At 36.2% G+C, this 26,008-nt stretch overlaps 1 protein-coding gene and 1 gene segment (V, D, J or C); both read left to right on the top strand.

The window, feature by feature from the left end:
* The window catches only part of LOC306863410 (Ig kappa chain V-III region MOPC 63-like), a 773,265-nt gene that overhangs the window by 580,650 nt on the left and 166,607 nt on the right, over nt 1-26,008 (top strand).
* Nucleotides 1-26,008, top strand: part of LOC306863250 (SH3 and multiple ankyrin repeat domains protein 1-like) — a gene marked incomplete at both ends in the record, with an annotated part of 41,276 nt that overhangs the window by 12,251 nt on the left and 3,017 nt on the right. Inside the window, 18 exons of the mRNA XM_079406501.1 lie at nt 2,115-2,231; nt 2,824-2,901; nt 3,102-3,168; nt 3,985-4,166; nt 4,256-4,386; nt 8,149-8,267; nt 8,354-8,467; nt 9,050-9,128; nt 17,819-17,901; nt 18,000-18,124; nt 19,218-19,353; nt 19,453-19,533; nt 20,355-20,381; nt 20,670-20,729; nt 20,925-21,040; nt 21,756-21,879; nt 21,987-22,234; nt 23,148-25,846. Coding sequence (XP_079262627.1) covers nt 2,115-2,231; nt 2,824-2,901; nt 3,102-3,168; nt 3,985-4,166; nt 4,256-4,386; nt 8,149-8,267; nt 8,354-8,467; nt 9,050-9,128; nt 17,819-17,901; nt 18,000-18,124; nt 19,218-19,353; nt 19,453-19,533; nt 20,355-20,381; nt 20,670-20,729; nt 20,925-21,040; nt 21,756-21,879; nt 21,987-22,234; nt 23,148-25,846 — 4,586 coding nt within the window. The remainder of the gene's footprint in view (nt 1-2,114; nt 2,232-2,823; nt 2,902-3,101; nt 3,169-3,984; nt 4,167-4,255; nt 4,387-8,148; nt 8,268-8,353; nt 8,468-9,049; nt 9,129-17,818; nt 17,902-17,999; nt 18,125-19,217; nt 19,354-19,452; nt 19,534-20,354; nt 20,382-20,669; nt 20,730-20,924; nt 21,041-21,755; nt 21,880-21,986; nt 22,235-23,147; nt 25,847-26,008) is intronic.

Genomic DNA, 26,008 nt, shown 5'->3' on the forward strand with positions numbered 1-26,008 from the left:
CTTGCTGCGTTTCTGAGCCTTGATCGTGTAAGGACCCTTGCTGTCTATGGAGGGTCAGAGAGCTCTCAAAAAATATCTTACTTTGTGTTCTGAAGATGCACGAAGGTCTTACAGGTTTGGAACGACACGAGAGTGAGTAATTAATGACAGAATATTCATAACAAAATTACTAAAATTAAATCTTACATAGCACATAATAAAATGACTAAAACTTCAATAATATAAATTATGTACTAAAATGACTAAAACTCAAGCAGAAATAAAAAAATATTTAAAGAAATATATATATATTAAAAAAGGATACAAATGATAATAGCACATATTAAAAACTTAAATGATATAAAAATATAAATAAGAATGAAATAACACTGCTGCCGAGTATGTGAAACTATAAAAATTCAGGATTGTTGTGTCAGGTTGTGCATATTGCCAAATCATGTAAATCCTGAAGCAGAATCGTGTCAGAAGCTCTGATTAAGCAGATGTTTTATCACAGCTCATGTCTCCCTGCAGCAACCTGCAGTTAAGTGCTTTGCTTTAAGGCAGAACAGTGATGGCGCACGGCTAGAGGCCTTCCAGCACATCAGCTCTGAGATATAACCACTACACCACACCAGCGACGTCATGAGGCTCACTGTGCTTCTGTCAGCAAACCCACATGAAGCCTGCAGGCCAATCACAGTAAACACATGTCTTCAACGAATGGAGAACAGCGTCTAAGTGCTTCTGAATCATCTGTCAGACACTGTCCATAGTCCTCCGCTGTCTGTCTCTCTTTCTCTCCATAGATCAGACATGAAGAGGCGTTTGGAGAGGTTGAAGTTCACAGGTACCCATCTCTCATCTCTCATTTCATTCATCGTCTTCTGCTGTCTGTCTGTTGCCTGGTTTTAAACAAAAGTTTCTCTTTTTAATTCTCTGCTCTTTTCTCTTTTCTTTCTAAGCCGTTTGTGTAAATATATGAATATATTCATTTTCCCCAACCACCTACAGCACCTGCCTGTTCCCCACACACAATGGTACCATAGTACGACTCCCACAACACCCTGAGAGCACAATGATTATGTATATATAACTCCTAAATTAAGTCAGAGATTTAATTGTGTGCTTCTGGCTCATAAGCAGAACAATCAGGAGAAATTAAATTTGAAGTTCAAACTCATGATATGGGCTTTTTAATGATCAGTACTGAATGTCTAGAGAGGGGTCAGTGTAGTTAAAGCTAAAACTAAAACCATCAAGTAACTTTTTTGTTACCTAAAATAAATGTTAACTGAAAAAAAAAAATAATAATAAATTTATTTCAGCTATAGTTGCCAAGGCAAAATTTCACATTTTCCTTTAGTTTAACTTAAAAACTGAAATAAAAATGGAATAAAAACTACATAGATAAATAACAAATTTAATTAATAGGAGAAACATGATTGATTATATAAAAATAAAAATATGAATTAAACCTAGAACAATATCTCAATGATACTTAATGCTGGGGCAGAGTTTCAATATAATAAAAAAAGTGAAAAAATGAAAATTAATAATATAAAAATAATACTAATTCCAATAAAAATATTAATAAAAAATATAATAGCAGTGATACTAAAATAATACTGGGGCAGAGTGGTCGATTAAAAAAATAAAACCCAATAAACTTACTAAAACTTTAAAATAAAATATCTAAAACAATAAAAATTAATAACTACATAGACAAAAATGAGAAACTTATTAAATAATATCTCAATAATATTAAAATAATATTGGAGCCGAGTGGTCAGTATAATAAAATAAAGACTAATAAAATATGAGAAACTATGAAACTTAAATTAAAATGAAAGTGGATAATATAAAACTAAAAAGTAATTCAAAGTCTAAATTATAAGCATATTGTGGTTATACTGTAATATATATTCATAATCAATAATAATGTTAATTTGGGGAAAAAGTATAGAATATGTATTATAATTTTAGGGTCAACAACAGAAAGATATGGCACTTTCTGACCTCTTTACTGACATTTTTTTGGTTGTTCCTATGATTTTTCCTTGTTCTTCTGACTTTTTCCTCCACAAGTGGATGTGGTCTTGTTTCTTTAACCTGTTTTGTTCACTCAACTGTAGGCATGTCAGCACGGATTCGCCCAACACTTAGAACACCTTCTGTTCTACGGGGCAGACACCTCTTCCCAGAATGCATCAGGAAACACTGCCCTCCACATATGTGCCCTTTACAACAAGGTAATCTGCCAGTAAATAAAGTATTTAATTTTTTTAATTATCTTAAATATTTTTTAAATTTTTTTTTTAAATTTTCTATTTTTTTTTCTAATATTTATTTTAAAATATTTAATTAAAATATTTTTTTCCGTTATTTTCAGCTTTATTCGGGGTTTCTTAAAAAGTCATAATTCGCCTTTCCACAAATTAAGGCCTTCGAAAGGTTTTAAATCGGTCATAAATTCATGAAGTCGTGGCATTAAATGTTGCAAACAATGAATATCTTCCTCAGTATTTTGGTCTTGTTTTCCAAAACAATTATCCTTAAATCAAGATACATTTATGTAAGGAGCAAAATGAAGACATGAAGCCTTGCTTTCTGCGAAATTGACCAAAATTAAGTGAGTTTATTTGTGAAAGAAGAGCAAATATCTGTCATTGGGCAATGCAAATTAATTTTCCCTTTGAATTAAGTAGATTTTTCTGAGCCCATTGTCAAAATGTTTCTTTTTTTCATCATAAACTGAGCTCCTGAAAACACACTTCTTATCTTATGTCGTTTTGCTTCTGAAGTAAATGGATCTTGATTTAAGAATCTCCTCTGCTCAATCAGGAGAGCTGCGCCCGGGTCCTTCTGTATCGAGGAGCCAGTAAGGAGATGAAGAACAAACACGGCCAAACCCCCTTCCAGGTATCTGTGTGGTAATAGTTTTAATCAACACTTACTGTTGTACATGCATGTGGGACGTTTCACCACTGTACTAAACATAAGGCCAGCAAAACAATGACATTTAGATAAATAGTGAGTGCATGTTTCCTAGAATTGCAAAGATTGTCCTAATATTAAAGACTGCATTGTTGCAAAGTCTATTGCATTGCTGTTTTTGGCAGGTTGCTGTGATGTCTGGTCATTTTGAACTCGGAGAAATCATCAAAAATCACAATGATGCAGATGTTGGTAAGTGTACTTTTAAAATTTGCGTAATGGCTGAAAGAAATTAATCCACAATGCATTCTGACAAGCTGTTAGATTAAATTGTAGGTAAATTTAATTTAATTTTTTTTAAATAAAATAAGTAAATAAATTTAAAAAAAATTTAAGGTGCTCATAAACAGTAATTTAATCTAATTAAAATAGACCATTTTACTCAATATTTGTGTATTGTGTATTTCTAATTTATATTTATTATAGAGTTGTATCATTAGCTCATATACCAGTGTTGTTATTGTTAACTGAAACTAAATCTACCAGTTTTAATATATTAATTGTTCAAATATATTAAGCATATTTGGTCATTTAAATAAAGCTAACATAAAAAGTAAAATAAAAATATTAGATGAAAAACTTAATAAAAAATAAAAACTGTACTAACATTTCTAAAATTAAATCTGAAATAAAAGTCTAAATAGAAATAAATATATATATATATATACACTTAAGTACATTAATAAAACCTAAACTAAAATGAAAACTGAAAATATAAAAATAAAACTAATTCTAAATATTAACAAATTTCAATAAAGTAAATAAATAATAGTAAAATAACATTATTAGGAACTTGCTAAAGTCAAGCTCCATTTGAATCAGTTCTGAGATGCATTTCTCACACACTTCATTATTTTCTGCCTATGTAGTCTTTCCAAATCGCTTTCTTGTGAAGGTCCTTTGAAGGCAGCTGCCTACGTAGAGATCAAGGCAGCTCACTAGGTTTTGGAACAGAGCCCATCTCTATATAATCTCTTCTTCTCTAATCTTTTATTCTTTTCCCATCAGTTCCATTTTTAGAAACTCCCAAATACGCTCCTCTCTTTATGGACGGTATGTTGAATCAAGCCATCACGGCTGGCCTTCAGCATCCTCACCCGCTGCTCCGCGCCAAGAGCGAGAACACGATGACGACGCTCACGGATCCCGTAGTGCTTCCCGCCGCTGCCGCCAGCATGCCACCTGCTCAGGTAGCCCTTCACCTCCTGCTGGCTATCAGGGGAACACGCAAGCACAGACTTCAGTCCGCAAATCATTCCTTTTCTCTGGTTTCAATCAGACTCAGCGCCGGGCCTCTTTCGCTTTGAGGAGCTCCAGCAGTCCCCGCGGAGCCCGGACCCGATCCCCGTCCCGAGGGAGAGAGGGAGGAGAGACGGAGGAAAGGCAGCAAAAACAACGAGGGAGGCAGGGGTGAGTTTAGATGCCAACATCTGTCTCTGGTGACCATTTTGACCATTGTATACGGTATATTTGTGGTGCTGATTTAAAAAATTAAGTTTTGTATTTTTGTATTTCTTTATTTTGTTTAGCAGATTTGGCAGGTTAAACAAAAGTCACTAAAACCCCTAGAAAACTGATTTATGTAATTGAGTCTGAATGAACCAATTCACTAAACTAAATAGATTTAAAAATAAATTAATAAAACAAATGCATAAATGATAATTACATATTTAAATTAAAAATTAAAATGTTAAAGAGAATAAAATCAATAAACAATAATGAGATTTAAAATAAAATACATTTAATTAGAAAAAAAGGTTATTGAAATAAATAATACAGCTAAATGTGCAAAAATATAGGGAGTATATTACTAATGCTATTACTAATTACTAATGCTTTTACTGTTACTAATATTAATTAATTATGCTAATAAAAGAAAAAAATAATGTATCTGAAACTAAATATTTTCAAAAACGTATTTCACTTATTACACTATTAGCTTTGAATTATATATTATATTTTTTCTATTTTGAATTTACATTTTTTATTTTAATTTTAGTTTAGTTAATTCGTCATTTTGTTTTGTGCTTTTGTTATTTTTATTAGTTTTAGATTTAATTTATTCTTGTTTCATTTTAGTTCAGTTTTAGCTTCTATTTATTTCAAGTTAATAATTTTACTGCTTCTGCTTATAGTTATTTAAGGTAATTTCCAAAGTAACATTCAAATAATTATTTGTAATTTATTAAGCATTTTATTTAAATGAATGAATTAGACTTTGTAATTCTTTACACGAGAGGCTTTGTAGCAAACTTTTTTATCTGCTATTGTAGTGCTTTGTCTCTTTCCTGGAAAAGCTGCAGTGTTGTGGTAAATTTTAGAAGCGCCGCTAGTTTAGTTGATGATGACAAACTGCACAGATCTTCCTGACTGAGAAGAACAGTTCAGGCTGTGCTGCAGAATCAATCAGCAGCTCTCAGCAGGCCTAAAGCACACCGAACCACAGCAGCTCCTGCCACGATGAGCTGCTTTTTAAGCCAAGTTCAAACTGATGGAAATGAGAATCATAAATTAATAAATGAGTTTGCCTCTGGGTTATAATTACGTTTGTTTTCTTTCAATTCACACTGTCGTTTGATTTCAGTGCTGGTAAACTTCCCTTTGCTGAGCAAACAATCTCAATCTGTCAGGAACTTTTTCGGGTCAAATTATACACCAAAATCAAAAGAAAATTATATGTTGCTTTAAGCAAATTAAGCCTGTTTTTTCATGTTTTTTTAAACATGTACTATAAAATAATGTAACAATAAAAAATGAATTTGCGGTTCTCAGATGTTGGCTAATGATCACATGACATGCATGTAAACAAATAGTGTTTTATCTTAATTGTTTTCATTTTAGAAGTATGTAATATCTGTTATATTGCTTTTCATTTATTTGAATTAGGGACGCATGATATTGGTTTTTTAACAGTACATTGAAGCTTTGTAAATAACTATATATATACATCAATCTATATCTAATCTATATAAATATAAATGAGCTGTTCAGTAGTGTGTGAACATCAGGGGAACAGCTAAACAACTGGTACTGATAACCATAGAAATATCAGTGATCATACGGACAAATTTCAAGTGTAAATACTGGTTTAGATCCTTTGTGGTGTTTTTATATGTTAAACTGTCGGCGTTGATTTCTGTTGCTCTCTTATGGTACATTACAGAAGCTCTGACTCACTATTTTGCACGTCGTGATTTGCTCTGTTCGGCTGCTGGCCAAAGCGCCACTGCCATACTGAGTTAATTCTTACTCAGTGGCTTAGAAACAAACACTTTCTGCTGTGTGCAAGAATCAATCATCAGGCTAAAACATTAGTACATCTATACAGTAGTACATTTGAAGTTTATTCAGACTAGAAGCGGATTTTTAAACTTTTGCTTTTCCGTTTGATCCAGCCAGTCTTGAAATTTTGGTAACATCCTTGAAATAATGATGTTTTATGAGGGTTTGGTCCCACGGTGTTCAATAATGGATGAGATCCAAACACTAAGGAGTTATTACAATCACATTCCTGCACCAAATCCTTGGAAACTTACCCTATTACACAAAGCCGAGCCAACATTATTCATTGGCACTAACGCACAAAGTCGCCCGCCTACACTATTTTTTATTACTTTGGATGGAATACAACTTTTTGCCTGTATGTTCACATTAGTTCTTCTGTGTGTCCCAGTGTTATTTGAGTATTACGTATTTGTTTTTACGTATTTATTGACATTTTAAATGAGCTTTTATTCAGTTTCATTTTCATTTGAGTTAATTTTAGTTATGTCAGTTCTTAGTTATTGCTTTTCTTTTTTTATTAATTTTAATTTTAGTACTTTGTTATGTGTTATGTGTATTTCTGTTTAGCTTTATATTCATTTCTGTTTTCATTTGTGTGATTTTAGTACTTTAGCTTACACATATTTATTTCAGTTCGTTGCCTAAGGCAATATTTCTAATTTTTGTTAAAAAATGTAAAGTATAAATTTATTATGATGTTTTGTAATTTTTGTTAGTTTTTGTAATATTTCTGTATAGCTTTAATTTATATTTATTTCAGTATTAGTTTTAAAATTTTTAATAGTAAACTGTAAAAAATGATCGTGATTTTAACGGTAAAAAACTGTGAAAATGCTACGGTAAAAACCTGTTACATGGTTAACGGAAAGTTCCTGTAAAATTTACAGGGAAAAACCGTAAACTGACGTTCCCAGAATTCCCTGCATTCCATTTCAGATTCTGTTTGAATTTGACGTTTTTTTCTTTGAAATAACTATGTTTCTTCTTAGTTTTTTCTTATCGGTTATGTTTATTAGGGTTGTATGTTACATCTAATGTTGTTAAATTAATGTTTATAGCATATTTCAGTTTAATGAGTCTCACCATGATGGTGTTTAGTGCTTGTGTGAATGACACTGTGCACCTTCTGTATATTCTATTAATTAAAAGTTGCTTGTGATGGGCTTTGGCTCATCATGTGACTTTCTCATCATCACCCGCATTTGGTGGTTATCATTGTATTTCAAAGGAACAAAACAGATTTCAGTACTTTAATAGGTTGGTATATTAAGATTATATCAGTTAAAGAAATTACGGTATTTAACTGTAAATTTAAGTTAAAACCGTAAAACCTAAAATGTTGCTACCGTATTTTTTACGGTAGAAATCTGGTAATCACAGCTGCCAGTATTTTACCGTAAATTTTACAGAATTTTTTTTACAGTGTAGTTTAAGAGTAATTTTCAGTGTTTTTTTAATATTTCTATTTAGCTTTCCGTTATATTTATTTCAGTTTTAGTTTTAGTTATTTTTGTCCTTCAGCTTAAACATTTATTTCCATTAGTTACTAAAGGCAATATTTCTAGTTTCATTTTTTTAAAATCTAAATGTATGCGTTTTTGTCATTTTCATTAGTTTTGTATAGCTTCAGTTTATTTCAGTATTAGTTTTAGAAATTTAGTAGTAGTTTAAGATTATGTTTAGTCATTTTCAGTATTTTTTACGTTTCTGTGTAGTTTTAGCAAAAGCTTAAGACAGTTGTGTTTTTTTGTCACTTTTTTCTATTTAGATTTAATTTATATTGAATAACTGAAATAAAGAAATAAAGCAAGTTTTATTTTTCGTTCACTGAGAATGACTCTTAATAGGTTTATTTTAGTTAACTGTGTGTTTTTGTGTCTGTTGTAGAGGAGGTCAGAGGAAACGTCTCTACAGCGCTGTTCCGGGTCGCGTGTTTGTAGTGACCCGTTCTCACTCCGCTCACGGTGAGCGTGAGCTCAGCCTCAGCAAAGGGGACAAGGTCAAAGGTCAGAAGTCTTTTGATGTCATTCTCTTCAGCTGAGGATCAACATTTGAATATTTAAGGTGTATTAAAGCTGTCAAACACTCTCAGTGTTGAGTGTAGGTGAAGGGGGATTCTGGGAAGGAACAGTGAAGGGCCGAACAGGCTGGTTTCCTGCTGACTGTGTAGAAGAGGTGCTGCCCCAAAACCAGGAGCAGCAAACAGGTACCGCATACAAATCACACCTCGGCTCTCTGTAATATCTCAGCTGTGTCTCTTAGATAACAACGAGATACAGCACAAATAAATTAGCATTTATTTAAGTCTCAACAGTCTCAAATATCCTTTGATCCTTCAAAAATAAATGTATAAAGCCCAAGACTCTGGTTTTACAGGTTTGTACCTGTTGACAGCTCATATAAAAGTGAATGTTTTCCTTAAGGCATCTAATAATTTTTGACGATAGAAGGAATAGGAGAAATATCAGAGTTGATAACCGAGACTCTAGTTCTCCTGATCTATGAAAGATGTGGACTTCTGTTCTAAATGAAGCTATATGTAATAACTATCAACAAACTGTAATCCTGAAACACAATAGTGAATCATTTCATTTCTTTATGAATCCTTTATGAGTCCCCAAGAGCTTTTCCCTGTGGTGATTTGCCTACTCACATAATCTTCATGCACACAGCACACAGATATGCAAAATCACATCAATTTGAATACATCACACTTCCACTTACACAGATATACACGCCTACATGTGCTAACAGTCGGACTGTGTGTGTGTGTGTGTGTGTGTTTCAGAGAGCCGCAATGAGAAGGCGAAGAGGAAGCTGTTTCGTCATTACACAGTAGGAACGTACGACGGTCTCGAAGTGCCCAGGTGGGAACTGTGTGGAATCTGAATTCAGTTGTTCAAATTTTAAATACAATTGAATATTTCAACATTTATTTGTCTATTTAATTTATATAATTTGTTCATTTAAATGTTATTTAAAATTATTCTATATTTAATGAACTATTTTCTTTTAACAACAAATTGTTACATACACACACATACACATTATGCATACATAAATGTTTGGGGTTGATGTGTTTTTTCATGTTTTTAAGGCTACATTTAATACAGTTAAATTGTAAAATATTATTACAATTTAAACTAACTGTTCTCTATTTGAATATATTTTAAAATATAATTTATTTCTGTGATGCAATACTGAATTTTCTGCATCATTACTCCAGTCTTCAGTGATCCTTCAGAAATCATTCTAATATGATGCTCAAGAAACATTTCTGATTTTTATCCATCTTGATAAAAGTTGTGCTGCTTCATATATTTGTGTAAATCAGGATATGGATTTTTTGATGAATAGAAAGTTCAAAAGAACTGCATTTATTTGAAATAAAAATAGTTTGTAACATTATAAATCATGTAATTGCTGTCACTTTTGATCAACTTAATATCTGCATCTTTGCTAAGTAAAAGTAATAATTAAAAAAATATATATTAGTGCCCCCATATTATTAGTTAATATTTCATAATTTCTAAAAGGTACTGTAGAAATAACTTACAATTGTCTATGATAATATAATATATATGTTAAAAACTGAACTAAAATCATGTTAAACCTAAAGTGGTGTCACAGTTGTGCTGTGCTTCTATATTAGAAATGGTTTTTCTAGCTTGGTTGTGTGATAAAGTGTGTGTGTGTGTGTAAGTATAAACTAAACTGTACATGTTGATCCAGTAAAATCTGTCGATGGGTTTTGGTCAAATGGATTCACCACATAAAAGATTAATGGCTGATTCCTCCTGTTTCAAACATGGTTGGCAGGTGCAAAACGCGAGTCTCTGCCTCCACTAGACGGGTATGCAAATGTCACAGCCACTTTCAAAAAATTACACAACAATGTTTGGATCTGTGGCTCTCATGTGGAATATTAACACATGCGGTGTGAGCCGCTGCCGCTCTCTTATCTCTGATATGTCTCTCTCATGCACCGGGCATCAGCTGAAACGGCTCGGTTTGCAGTGGATATGTATAATTGTGTGCATACGTTGTGTTGTGTAAATGTGTGTGTGTGTGTGTGTGTGTGTGTGTGTGTGTCCGTGCACATATAAGCTGTCTTGATCATCTGTTGCCATGCAGGCCGAGTGTGTGCGGTGAACACCAGTATCCACTCGCATCTCTCACCCACTCATCAAAATCCCACAATTTATCGCCGGTTCTGTATGAAAGGAATAGATCGCCCAAAAAATGAAAATTCTGTCATTATTTACTCACCCTTGTGTCATTCCAAACCACAGTGCTGTTATTTTTTTTATTACTTTTGAAGAATCTAAAAGATTTTTTAAGAAAGATTTTTCAATGTTTTCAAAAGAAGTCTCTTCTGCTCACCAAATCTGCATATCTTTGATCAAAAATAACAATAAAACAGTAATGAAGTGAAATATTATTGCAATTGAAAAGAACTGTTTTCTATGTGAATATCTGTTAACATGTAATTTATTTCTGTGATCAAAGCTGTATTTTCAGCATCATTACATGTCACATGATCTTCAGAAATCATTCTAATATGCTGATTTACTGCTCAAGAAACATTTCTGATTATTATCAATGTTGAAAACAGTTGTGCTTCTTCATAATTTTGTGGAAACCATGATAAATATTTTTCCAAGATTTGTTTATGAATAGAAAGTTCAGAATAACTGTATTTATTTCAAATTTATATATTTTGTAACATTATAAATGAAGAGTTCATTTGCAAAAACCAAACTTTTTTTTTCAGAAATCATGGTTTTTTTTTTGTGCGCATTCCAAGTAATATCAATCAAACTGCAGTTGGGTTGTTTTGATTAAGTAGTAATAACCTGACCTGAATACAGCGTGCTGATATTGCAGGCATTTTTATATAAAATGTGTGCCTTGATTGCAATATTAGTCACTTTGAATAAAAGCATCTGTCAAATGCATAAATGTAAATATAACATTTTGGTCGGCTCATCACGCAAACCTATAGTCTGACTTTTTAATGGTAGTTTTTTGGCTCTTTTTGTCTACAACAGTCAGTGACGTCAAACCTGCCATGATAGGAAAAATGATCAATTCATATGAAGCATTCTTGTTGCTTAAACAATAAAAAATGATGTTTGTTATGGGTTCCATTCCCAGGCAAGAAATGTATTTTTATATAAAATATGTACCTTGAATGCAATATTAGTCACTTTGGATGAAAGTGTCTGCCAAATACATAAATAAATATAAGTTGAAGTTCTGTCTGCTTCTCATGCAAAGCTATCAGAAGACTTCATGAGGCCATAGTATATTCCGTTTGAGATATTTTTATGGTGTTTCTGGCCCTTTTTGTCTACAACAAAAACTGTAATCGGAAACCAGAAGCTATCAAGAGGTTTCTTTCATCATCGCTGACATCAAACCTGCCATGATAGAAAAAAAATGATCAATTAAAATGAAGCATTCCTGTAGCTCATACAGTAGAGCATGATGTTTGCAACGCAATTAAATTCCCAGGCAATGCATGCAATGCAATTTCATTCTGCTCCTGATGCAACGCTGTCGTGTGACTTCAGGAGGCCACAGTATATGTGACCCTGGACCACAAAACCAGTCATAATGGTCAATTTTTGAGAAATTGAATAAATAAGCTTTCCATTGATGTATGGTTTGTTAGGATCGGACAATATTTGGCCGAGATACAACTATTTGACAATTTGGAATCTGAGGGTGCAAAAAAAAATTATTGAGAAAATCTCCTTTAAAGTTGTCCAAATGAAGTTCTTAGCAATGCATATTACTAATCAAAAATGAAGTTTTGATATATTTACGGTAGGAAATTTACTAAATATCTTCATGGAACATGACCTTTACTAAATATCCTAATGATTATTGGCATAAAAGAAAAATCGATAATTTTGACCCATACAATGTATTGTTTATTATTGCTACACAAATATACCCGAGCTACTTAAGACTGCTTTTGTGCTCCAGGGTCACATATGTAATTTGAGATAATTTTATGCAGTTTTTGGCCCTTTATGTCTATAACAAAAACTGCAACCACAAACCAGAAGCTTGCAAGAAATTACTTTTGGCATTACTGCCATCAAACCTGTTGCAATAGGAAAATTGATCAATTAAAATTGAGCATTCCTGTATCTCAAACAATAGAGCTTGACGTTTGCAATGAAATGGGTTCGATTTCCAAGCAGTGCATGCATTTCTACTTAAATATGTACTTCTAAAATATGTACCGTTAATGCAATACAAGGCACTTTGGATAAAAGCGTCTGCCAACTGCATGAATGCAAATGCTACATTTCTGTCTGCACTTCATGAGTTCAGGAGGCCACATTACTGTATGCCATTTACGGAGCTTGACTATAGCAGCTCACTGTATGCTTTCATGGAACAGAGCAGCATGAATGTTCAGCTAAACATCTCCATTCGCGTTTCACGTTAGAAAGAATCACACAGGTTTGAAACGAGCACAGGATTCTGTTGTTCGAGTGAACTATTCCTTTAAAGCATGTTTCTCTCCCACACTAGTTTCTTTCGTTCTCTCCCTCCTCTTTTTTTCACACAACCCCTCCTCGTTCTGTCTCTTTCTGAATGTCGCAGTGACTGAATGTGAGCTCTGTTAAACCCTCCCTTTCTCTCTCTCTCTCCCTCCTCCTCCCTCGTTCTTAAGCGTGTAGGGTCTCGCTTTGCTCGGTGTCTCTCTCTCTCTTTCTCTCTCTCTCTCTCTCCTCCTCTGGCTGTGTGCGCTGAGAGATGAGGGGCTGGAGAGGAGGAGGAGGACTCTGAGGAGGGGGGGACATGGCAATGGGGGGATACGGAGAGAAAGACCTGTCTCTCCCTCTCTCCCTCTCATCCTCATGGCCCTCGCTCGGTCCCCAGAACCGCAGCGTCTGGTTCATTTACAGGTATCGGCTGCTCCGTTCTTTTATTGTCGCTGCGGAGAGAGAGAGAGAGAGAGAGCGAGAGAGGCAGATGGATGCTCTGAAGAGGTAGCAGACAGACTGTTGAGCAGAATCAATGTTTTCATATACATTATATATCATCTGTATGTGTGTGTGTGTGTGTGTGTGTGTACAGTCTGGTCGTTTATGGTAAATCAGATCCCTCTCTCTCTTACAGTGTGTGTATATATGTGTCTATACGTGTGTATTTGAGTCGTGAATGGGGCTGTCATTGTACATACGGCGGCGACACGTCAGAATTTGTTTTTTTGCTGTGTGTTAGTGTTGTAAATGAGTTCATGTGACATGTATGTGTGTTTTTGAGTCATTGAAAGGGTATGAGTCACTATGGGTGTATGTATGTGTGTGTGTGTGTGTTTGTGAAACACACAGTACATCTTAGAAAGTTGTGATGCTGCGGGGTTGATCAAATACGGCATGAACATGTGTGAGTCTTGCTGGCGTATCGTCATTTATGCATCACTATCTTTCCCGCTGTCATTCCTACACAGATGCGATATGTAATGCCGTTGGGAACGGCGTTTAAGTAGGAAAATGCTGCTGCCGGGTTGGATTAAAATTCGAGACGGATCAACTTCTAGAAAATGGGCAAACTTGTCATGTGAGGATTTTGTAATGATATCATAATTGCAATAAAAAAGGAAAGCGTTCAGCTCAAGATAAAGGTGTTAAATTACAATCTTCTTCAGTGGCAAAAACTGAATTTACTTTGGTTTTCCATTGCTGATAATCTGAATATTAATTTGTTTGCATGTTTTAATTCTCACAAATATGGCATCAATATGTTTTCTGACATTAAGTTTTCTTTTGTAGTAAGTTCTGAGTTGGGTTCATTTAAAATGAGCTTTATAGAAGTCTGTTAGTTAAGTATGTGTTATCACAATATAGTGATGCATTTGTGATGTGAACAGATGAAGTGGATATGTGATAGCATGTGTGTGCGTTTAAACAGTTGGTTGCTCTGTCCAAACTATTTGTCATTTATGCATCACAATATTTTATTCCAACACAGATGCGATGTGTTGATGCTGTTAAAAGTAGGAAAACGCTGCTGTTGGGTTGGTTTAAAATTTGAGATGGATCAACTTCTAGAAAATGGGTGAACTTGTCATGTGAGGATTTTGTAAATGAAAACTTTAAGTATTTAGTTTTAAACAAAAAGTATTAAATAGTAATCTTCTTTAGTTACAGAAATCGAACTTGTTTTAGTTTTCCATCACTGCTAATCTGAGTATTAATATTTTAATGTGTTGTGATGCTCCTGGATTGATCAAATGTGGCATAAATATGTACTAAATTTGACTAAACCTATCAGATTTGGATTTTGAAGGTCATTGTACACCGAGTCCGAAACTTTCGCATGCGTTTCCATTTTTCCGTATTCGTCATCCTTTCCTATCAAAATGCATGCTACGGATGCGAAAATGTAGAAAATCGAACCTGTTCCGATTTTTTTATGACGGATGAACGAGGCAGTGTGTGAACGTGATCGACACAACGTGAGGTCATATTTATTTTTTAACAAGCGAAAATTTCAGACTCAGTGTGCAATGTCCTTAAATGGTATATTTTGTAGTAGGCATTTAGTTTGGGTTCTTCATAAGTGTTTTCTAATTAGTTTTATACAAGTCTGTTAATTAAGTATCTATAAATCTGGGTTTGTATTTGGTTGGAGAAATTCAGATTTTGTTAATTCTAAAATTGTAAACATTTTTCATTTGTAGTAGGGTTTTGGTATTTATCTTATAAGTAGCTTTATATAAGAACTAGAAGTATAAAGTACTGTATGTCGTCTGCAGTAATGCATAGATTACTTACAAATCGTAATCTGTTGCTGGTTTCAAATTACATGGTGAAAATTGTACTCAGTAATGTAATCTAGATTACTAATTTTAGGTATTGTATTCTGACTACTTTTGGATTACTTTTAGATTACTTTTGACCTAACTTGTTTATAGGTTTGAATGGAATTATTGTTATAAAAAGCACAGAGAAATAACATATATTCCATTCTTTGTTATCAACATAAAGAAATGCATTGAACATTATATTACTCCAGGGTTTCACAAACTGGGGCAAATGAAATAACTGCAGATGGTTTATGAGCAGATGAAAAGATAATATCCAATTAAATCATAGAAATGTAAAATTAAAAAGAATAATTCGTAATCACATAATCCATAAAAAGTAACTGTAATCTGAATATAAGCATTTTAAAATGTAATATAAATGTATTATGTAATCTAGATTACATGTAATCAGTTACTACCCAGCACTGTTTCACTCAGAAATTGCTAGTAAATTTAACAAATAAGAACAAAGAAATGGCAAGTAACACATTGAATTAAACGTGGCATTTTGAAGTAGAAAAACATATGTAGTGTTTCAGTAATCTTTTTTTGTTAAAAACTAAAAAATAATTTTAAACAGCGTATAATGATGCTTATGCATGCATTTAAACGGATGGTTGCTCGGTCCAAATGTATCATCATTAAGCATCACAATATTTTCCCTGTCATTCAGGTACAGCTGATATGTTTGTTGTTAGATAACGTTAAACCCTGTGCTTGCCAATTCTGTGGGTCATCAGTATTTCTGTGCTGTTTCCATGATGGATCTCCAGGATCATGGGGAACTTATCAGTGTGACTGTGGAAAAAACAAGGACTGCAGTATTACAACTGATTCAGTTAATAAAAAAGAGACATAATAAAGGCCTTTTTTTAGATTTGGTAAATTAAGAAACATTTTAATCAACATAGGCAGATGTAAAGCTAATTTTTGGACCCAAAGTTTTGGATTACATGATATAAAGGTTGTGTGCATGTTATCAACAAATGTTCTTAAAATTACTTTAATGGTACAGGCTTATGCTCTACTTGCATTAAGCAAACTGGCAATTTTAACATTTCCTTAACCAAAATGGAAAAATGTAGTTTTTTGGAATCTGAATGTCTTGCGGTTATTCTGTGTCAGTTCTTTAGCAAGTTACTAAGTACTGGCTTTACATTGTGCCTGCCATTGTGGCGGTTGTGTTTCAAGCATCATACTTTGCATTGATATCGCAGTCAGAACATGTGTACATAATAAGAGCTGAGCATAATAAGAGCTGTCCATTGTCTTTGCACTGAACTAGCTGCACACGTCTACAAACCCCCATATGCCCACCATGGTAACCATAGTGTCCGCCAAAATACCATAGTTACTACAGTTGCTACCGTAAACCCAACATATATATATGTTGACATTTCAGAATCATTTCTGTTTTGAGCTTCAGCTAGTAGCTGTGTTTTGGAACATGATTGTCATGAGTCTGGGCTCTGCAGTTCTTCCTTTCTCCACCAGAGGTCACCATCTCCCAGACTCCATTGCCCTAACTCCACACACCTGCCACATATCACACACACCTGTCACAAATTACACTCCCAGCTGTTCCCCATTGTCATGGACTATTTATACACCACACTCCCGCTGCTCTGTCTGGGTAAATTAATTGTAATTTATTGCATTAGTCGTAGTCACTGTTGAAACTCTGGGGATACATGCACTGTGTTGCCGTTGATGTATCCCGTTCCTAATCTGTTTTGTTTTGCCTTGTTGGCCTTTTTGTTCATTAAAATTGATCCTTACCTGCACTTGGACCCAGACTTCGTCCTTCCACGGCGCTCTTCTAAGTGTTCCGTGACAATGATAGCCCATTTCTGATTGGTCCAAGCTGGTCATTAGTTTATGAAATCCAGAAATTACCTGGTTTACTAGTTACAGTTTTACAAAAACTATAAAATATAGCTCTTATGCTGCTGGTCCAAGATGACTGCCGGCCCAAAACGGCAAGAAATTGTCTGCCATGTTCCAAAAGAGCTAGATTTTCCAGTGGATTCAGTGCAGTGTACACAATAAAAAAAATGTATGGTTGAAGTTTAACTATAACTTTTTTTGTTAATGTTTTATTAATTAATTTTTATTTTTATGTTTGTTGTAATTTTTAAAGTATTAGTCATTTTTTTTCTGTTGAGTTTGTCTCTTTTTTTATTTATTTTTAAATACGTTTTTAATTTTTATTTCTGATTTAAGTATTTTTAGTAAACTAGTACTTTTTTTTTTAACGTTTCTTTGCCAAATAACTGAATTAAAAAAAATTATATAAAAGTTTGCATTTTTTCCCATTTTGATATAAAAAATTAAATCATTAAATTTTTTTCATTTTCTATTTTTTATGATTTTAGATTTAGATTTTAATTAACAGATCTGTACCTAAACACTAATGCTTATAGACCTACCTAAAAAACCCCTGAAAATCACTGATTATTTTATTTGTATAGTTATTTGTGCTGTTGCTTGTAGTTAGATTTTCTTTATTTTTATTTGACAGTATAGTTTTTCCCTAAACATACTGAACCATACCGAAACCGTGACTCTTAAACCGTGATACAAACCAAACCGTGAAAAAGTTGAACCGTTCCACCACTAATATATATATATATATATATCTGATCCAAACTTGATCCATCAGAGGAACTTCTGCACATCTGTGAGTCTTTCACATGAGTTTCTCTCTTTTCTCTCTGACAGTGACTACATCATAAAAGAGAAAACCGTACTTCTGCAGAAAAAAGACAATGAAGGCTTTGGTTTTGTACTCCGTGGGGCCAAAGGTGAGTGATGGACATCAGCGAGCTCTTTTCTGGTTTGATGACCGAGCTCGGCATGACATAGACGGATCACGTCTGTGATTGTGATCTGTGATCTCCAGCCCAGACTCCCGTGGAGGAGTTCAGCCCAACACCAGCCTTCCCTGCTCTGCAGTACCTCGAGTCTGTCGACGAGGGGGGCGTCGCGTGGCGGTCCGGCCTGCGGATGGGGGACTTCCTGATCGAGGTTAGCCCAGACGCCGCCTCCTTTGATGCAACCATGTTTTAGACTCTTAACGAACCGTTAAAGCAAGTTTTTTTAGATAAAGAGCCATTGAAAGTTATAGCAGACTGAATGCTGCATCGCTGCAAAAGCCCAAACTAGTTTAACTAGTCTCCAGTCTGTGAGGTGTTGAACAAATCTTAACAGCTACACGGAGGTGACAAACCTCACTGTGATACTTGTGTTACCTACTTTAATTTGATTCTGGAAGAGAAGATGACGTGGATCTTGTGTTCTCTGTATATGCCGTCTTGACTACGTGATATTGCAAAATATATTTTTATTGATGCATCTCCAGACCGCCCTGTTAGCAAACACCTTCACCTCATGGTTCCCAGCTGGTTAATTTGGAGTTTGTGAAGCATTTTGAATCAAGTCTGATGAGAATGCTTAAGACGCCCACTTGTCTTTCTCTCGCTGTCTTTAAACTGCAAATCAAATTTCCTTTCTTATATAATTGTTATGGTTTTATTTAAAATCTTCATTAATCTTTCTGAAAGCCACTTGAATTGAAAATAGAGTAGAAATAGAACATTTAGAATATATACGTTCAAAAGTTAAGGGTTGGTAAGATTTTTTTTTTATGTTTTTGGAAAGTCTCTTCTGCTCAACAAGGCTGCATTTATTTGATTAAAAATACAGTTAAAACAGTAATATTCAAAATAACTGTTTTCTGTGTGAATATATTGTAATATATAATTTATTCATGTTATCAAAGCTGAATTTTCAGCATCATTATCATCATTTTCAGCATTATTATCAATGTTGAAAACAGTTGTGCTGCTATATGTTATTATATGTGATGTGATACAATATGTGTGATATGTTTTACAGGATTCTTTGAACAGAAAGTTCAAAAGAACAGCATTTGTTTGAAATAGAATCTTTTGTAACATTCTAAATGTCTTTTCTGTCACTTTTGATCAATATAAAGCATCCTTGCTGAATAAAAGTATTCATTTCTTAAAAAAAAAAAAAAGTACTGACCCCAAACTTTTGAACAGCTATATGTGTTACAATGTATCTTAAGTTACTATGGATGGCTGTATTTTCACAGGTGAATGGAATCAATGTAGTGAAGGTGGGTCACAGGCAGGTGGTGAACATGATTCGCCAGGGCGGGAACAGTCTGATGGTGAAGGTCGTCATGGTAGCGCGAAATCCTGAGATGGAGGAAATGCCTAAGAAGAAAGGTCAGCGAGTGTTTTTACTGTGGATTTGTCTGTGGGAGTATGAATGAATGGCATTGCAGGCAGTTTTTGATTTGATTTAACAGCACTCTCTCCCTTTAGTGCCCCAGCAGAGCAAACGGCTGACCCCTCCGGCTATAGCTCTGCGCTCCAAGTCCATGACTTCAGAACTGGAGGAGATGGGTACAGTCTTACAAACACCTCATATACACACATGAAATGCATATTAGTCTATTAAGCATTTACTACTGTCCAAAAACTCTGATATCATGCATCCAGGTGTCATTTTGACTGATAATTTGCTTTTTTCTCTTTCTCTCTTCTTTGCACACAGTGGAGAAAGGTGTGTCATTTTATATTATTTTTTAAAATAATTTAAAGGATAATAGTATAATTATTTATATTATTTTAGAATGAATCTCACAAAAACTATTGAGGATAAATTGTGTGTATATATATATATATATATATATATATATATATTTAACATTGTCCATCATTTTGATGGACAGGGTCGTAAAAATTCCATCATAATCTATTATTACCCATCATTTTAATTTTAATGCCCTTCATTAGTTTCATTGTTTATATAATATGTTAATATGTAATAATATTTTTTATACATTTATATAATATATAATAATATTTATATAGTTTCAATAGTTATCAGTCAGTATCAGTCTAGAGTTTAAATAATAAACAACTGTATGTGGTTTACATGTATTAGTTATGAAATTTGTTTCTTGTCAACGACTGAAAACATGTTGTAATGTTTGTTGGCTGTCAGTTTTTGTCTTAGTTTGTTACCATGACAACTGAAAGTAGACTGCAAACTTGTGAAAAATCCTTGCTGTGTATTGACAGCGTTGATACTGTTGCAAGGGAATAATTTGAAATGATAAAAAAACTAAGCTAAATATGAAATATATTACATTGTCACCATAGTTAAACATGCACTTATAAAAACGTTAATGCATATTTAATGTTACTCACTTCACTTACAGCCGCCTCACCATGGAAAAAGAAACCAGGTGACTTGATTTTTTTGTTTGTTCTTTTATTTGTTTTTGCATTTATAAGTATGTGAATGTCAGATTTCAAATGTGTGCGGGTGATGAAATATGCATTATGACTGCCTCTAGTTAGTATGATTATCAGATGAGAGGCATTTAAGAGCATTTGATGAAATCACAAATGTTTCTCTGGCATATGTGTTTGTTCCTTGTAAGCTTTTATTAGGATCATTATGGTCAGATACATGTAAAGCTGTCTGTGTATTTGTGTGTTAATTTTGCGCATGTGTTTTTCTCTATGCTCAGATCACACAGAGAGCTCTCAAGCGCCAGAAAAGAAGAAGAGCGTCTATCAAATGGCCCTTAGTAAGAAACCCTTCCTTTGCATTTATTATATATCTCCTGCTATACATTTGTGTCTATATACACACTTTTGAATCTCCCATTTAATGTAAATTATTATATGCACATGGTTTCACCTCCAGTCTAAATAAAAAGACTAAAGGCAAAAATAAGTGTTCATGATTTATTGCATGTTCGTTTTCTCTTTTCATTCTCCAGACAAGCTGGATGAGATTTTAGCCGCTGCTCAGCAAACAATTAGCACATCAGACTCTCAGGGTCACAGAGGTCATGGGGGCAAGAAGGAACGAAACAAGGGCTTTAACGCTAACGAGGTAACATCTCTGTTTCATTATCTCCATTCTGATTAACATAGCGTTTCAACAGTGTCGAGGAAGCTACTTTTGAAGTCAAGTTACTCATAATTTAAACTACAGTCAGTATGATGTCTTTTGTCATTTATCATTAGCATAAACTTTAACAAGCATCTTAAAAAAAACAACAGCGCGAACAGCAGCATGAAGCGAAATATTTCGGTGTAAAAAAATGATCAAAAATGCAATACGGGACTTGAATCGGTGAAATGTTCAGAACAAAACAATTCATTTTCACACATGATAGAGCAGTGTGGGAGAGATCGCTTGATTATTGCATGAGCTCGCTCAGCTGTATAGATGTGTGCACAATAGCATGTGACATCAAAAGTCACTGTTGTAATAAAAAGTGGCTTCAAAAATGCTTGAAAATAGTTATATACACAGCTTTGAAAAAGCAGTTTCGCTGGAATAAAAGGGTTCTTTGTAGTATGTTGCTTTGTATGTCCACTTGCATTTGCTAGCCTGATCTTAGCTGTTACACAATCATGTTAGTAAGGCTTTTCACCTGGTAATAAGTGCAAGAGTGACACCACTTCTGTGCTGCAGGTGCTGACAAAAAAGTACTTTTACAGGCAGTTATTGTGAGGAAATAGAGTTGTAAGTTGCCTGATGTAGAGCCTTCTTTCAATGTGCTAAATATTCCATCCCATCAGTCTTTTCCCTTTTTTTACAGCAAACTCTCGAACAATCAGGTGTTGGCATGATGTCATCAGGGTCTGGGTATGGTTATAACCAAGCCCAGTTTTCATCAGGCCATTCAACTCAGCGTGCTATGATGATGCGTCAGAAATCCATGGGTGGGTTTAAATGCAACAGGTGTTGAATCCATCTCTTTTCAATCCAGTTGCACCATAATTCTAGGTGCAGTTTATGTAACTGTGTTCTGCGTGTCTTCTGTCCAAAGGAGTGACCGAGGAGGAGAGGGTACATCTACATCCTCCTACTATGAAGCTGTCTCGTAGTCTTTCTGTGCCTGGACCCGAGGACATCCCCCCTCCGCCCGACACCTCAGCGCCTGAGCCGCCCCTGTCTGCCGGCGGCCACACAGACAGGAGAGCGGCACCAACACATTTTTATGCTGTCCCTCCTCTGCCTCCATCGCACCACCTGCCTCATAGCCAGACACAGCACAGGGTCCCGCCCAACCGCAGGGTAAGAGCTTTATAGCGCTGGTCAAAGACTTCAAGTAGTGACATTGGTCATATTCTTTCTTGTCTGTTCCTGGACATATACAGCCACAATAAAAGTATTAAAGGGATTAAAGGGCTGTTGTTCTTCCTTTTTTGGACCACAAAATAAATTTCTTTAATGAATGTCCCGCACACTCGTCCATATAATGGCAGTGGATAGCACTCAGCATTATGCTTTTAAAAAAAAGATGCAAATGTATCACAGAATGGTCCCATGTGACACGTGCCATATATTTCAAGTGTTCGGGGGTATACAGTATGATAAGGTTTGGTGAAAAACTAACTGAAATTTTACATATTATTTAATAAATATCTTGACCTTGACCGTTGATCTCTGTGCATGACTGCATGTTCATGAGACTCTATTAGCACACAGTTCAGCCCAGAAAAAGCACACAAGTTATGAAAAATCAAGGTTAATAAAAATGCGTCATGAAAAAAACAACACCAAGAAATCCCCAAAATAGTATCTGTATACCTTCTTAAGTGAGTTGAATTTCTCTGGACCGGAACTCCGGTTGTCATGGCAGTCACAATGACGGTTGACAGATGAATGCGATAACTTGTTGCAACGAGCACAACACTTTTCCTGGGTGAGTCGGAGCAAACTGCTGTCTCATGAAAACACAGCTGTGAACAGAGACCAACGACCAAGGTCATGATTTTTGTTAAAAAATTTCTTACATTTCAGTTTGTTTTTACCAGATTTTATACCCACAGAGCACATGGAATATAATGCACATTAAATGGACAAGTGTGCGGGAAATAAAAAAAAAATCCTTTTGTGGTGCATACAGAATTAGAACAACACAAGGGTGAGTAAATTATAACTTATATTATAAATTTATAAAATATTGAAATATTGTGTTGAACAGGCTGAAACTGATACCAGCAAGATGGGAGGAGCAAGAATGGGTGGACTGAGGCGTGGCTATAGCAATGCCATGCCTCCCTCTGATGTGGGCCCCAAACAGTCCACCGCACAGCGGAACCAAGCGCCAGCGGTGGCCAAGATTGCAGGTCGGCAAGGTGGGAAGGGGCTGTTGGTGAAGCAGCGCAAGGTGGAGGAGACTGGAAAGTTGGAAAAAAGTTCCATTTCAATCCCAGCGATTGTTGTGAAAGCGCCATCTACCAGCAGCTCTGGGCACAGCAGCCGGGCGAGCAGTGAGGATACAGAACCGTCTCCTGAGAATAATGAAGAGCAGGAAGAGGCAAAGCCTCAAAACCCAGTTGTGGCACCTACACCCGCTCCACCTCAACCACCTAGTATCCCATCAAGACTGGAAACACTGGGCAGGAGCACAGCACAGCGGGAACGCGAACGCTACCGTGACTCCCGTCGGAGAAGCGCCTCCTTCTACTACTCCTCTGAGGAGGACATGTTGGATCAGCAGGAGTCTGCTCAGACTTCATTGGAGGCCAAAACCTCTGCTCGATTGCGCCCTTCTAAATCTATAGATGAGGGATTGATCTCCGGCGATGCCTTAAGCATGCCGCCTGCGTTTGGGTTGCCTCAGTATGCATCAGCTACACCTCATCAAGCCACTACCTTCATCCACCCATTGACAGGGAAAGTTCTAGACCCAACAAGCCCACTTGGACTCGCGCTGGCTGCTCGTGAGCGAGCGCTGAAAGACGACCGGCGTACGCGTAAAGAGGAACGCCACTTCGGTCGGCAACTGTCCAGCACCGGAGTGTTTCCTTCCGCCGTTTCCTCTCCAAACCAAAAACCTGTTCCTCCATTCTACATCTACCAATCACACACCTCTCTCTACCTTAGTGGTGCCTCTCCAACAACAAGTGGGCCAGTCCCACAGAGTCGCCCCCAGTCCCCTCGGATGCTTCGATTAAGTGGTGGTGGAACAGGGAGCTTGGAATGGAGTGAACAGAATATTGTGGATCGAGAGGAAAGAGGGGCACCAAAGGTGCGGTTTACAGATAATCAAGCCAGTCAGTACCAGTCTCACCTTCAGGACAGAGACAACAGAGCCAATCAGTACCACACTTACATGCGGGACCGAGAAAGGGAAGGGCACAAGAGGATACCGCCCAAGCCTCCTCCCCGCAGGCCTTCTTTTATAGACACAGAGAATGAATTCAGCACGGCTGACAAAAATCCCTCTGGTAATTCCCAGGATGACAGAGGAGGACAGAAGGTGGGAGAAAGTGGGATGGAAAAGGAGGGAGAGAAGGATGCAAAGAGAGGGCAAAATCTAGGGGTTGGTGAGGGTGGTGATGTGATGGTGCTTCCACCTCCTGCTCTATCTGTGGATGTGGACGACGAGTTTGTGTTTGCAGAGCCCCTACCTCCCCCTATACAGTTTGCAAACGGAATAGAAATAGACACTCATGGAACAACAGAATATAATCAACAACAACAACAGAAGGAGCTATCAGGATCTCAGCCACACGAGGAGCAACAGTCTCAGCAAACGTTGTCCAAACCCTCACAAGACGCAATGTCCCTACCAGACAACACGCAAGCTGACTCACAGCAGACACCCATCCATCCTTCTGCTGTGGTGCATCCATTTCTTTTCCCAACATCTCCTCTAATACCCCCTCCACAGCTGTGTCCCAAAATACCTCCCGCAAACCCGCCCCAGTCGCAACCCTCAAGCTATTCCCAGCACCCAAACACCAGCCAACCCCAACCTTTACCCTCGTCACAAGCGGGAGACTCTGCCACTTCTAGTCTTACATCTTACGACAGTGAGGTGGCCAATCTGACCCAGTCAGCTCTCTCCCCGTCTCTTCCTTCTCCTCAGATATTCCCTTCATCGAGTTCCCCTTCCGCCCCAACTGCCTCATCTGACCCTATGTCGTTGCATCGGCCGCTCCCGCTTTTCTACCCGCAGCAAGGCCACGCTAACATTTCTATGTCATATTCCACTGTAGCTGCAACTGCAGCTGTAATGACTGTCACCACAACAATGCCTTTGGAAAATACATCAGTTATCGCAGGTGACCGACTTCCTCCGGCACTTAAGGGCCGTGACTGGTCGGAGGCTGTGGTCGATTCTGGGATTGAGGAACTGGATAGTCACAGCAGCAGTGATCACCACATGGAAAACTTTGGAGAAAGAAGAGAGCAAGAAGGAGGCAGAGAGAAGGAGAGGGGAGGAAGACGGAGAGAAAGCATGGAGATTGGGATAGTAGGGGATGGATTCAAAGGAGACCAAAGAGTGTCCCTGGATTCGACTCTTTCTCACCCTGATAAATTCGCTCAAAAAACATACAAACCGCTCATACATAAATCCAAACCTCCAAACCCGCCACTTGCAAAAACGCACACTCAGAATATGTCTAAATATAACATGCACACAGAAAATGGACGAACCGGACCACCACTACAGCGGCAGGCTAGCACTGCTCCTAACATGTATAGGTCAAGGGAAGAGGAAGAGCTGGAACAGGGAAGAGGAGGCGATGCTGCACTGAAGATGCCAGCATTTATGGATCGTCGTCTGAACTCTCCTCTCTCCAATGTTAAGGCCAGCATTATAAATGAACTCAGCAGTAAACTACAACAGCTTGGTGGCTGGCAGGGTCAGGCACCACCATCAAATCATGGGTGAGATGTCTTGTGAAATCAAAAAGACTTGTGGACTTTTTAAGAATTACATAGATTTCTGCATTCGTTATGTGGTCTGATGTACAGTTATATATTGACTATATACCTTTTTCCTCCAACTGTATCTCAAATGGAGTGTAGGTATAAAAATAAAAAAAATTA

Source organism: Barbus barbus (assembly GCF_936440315.1).
Source record: "Barbus barbus genome assembly, chromosome: 44".
NCBI lineage: Eukaryota > Metazoa > Chordata > Actinopteri > Cypriniformes > Cyprinidae > Barbus > Barbus barbus.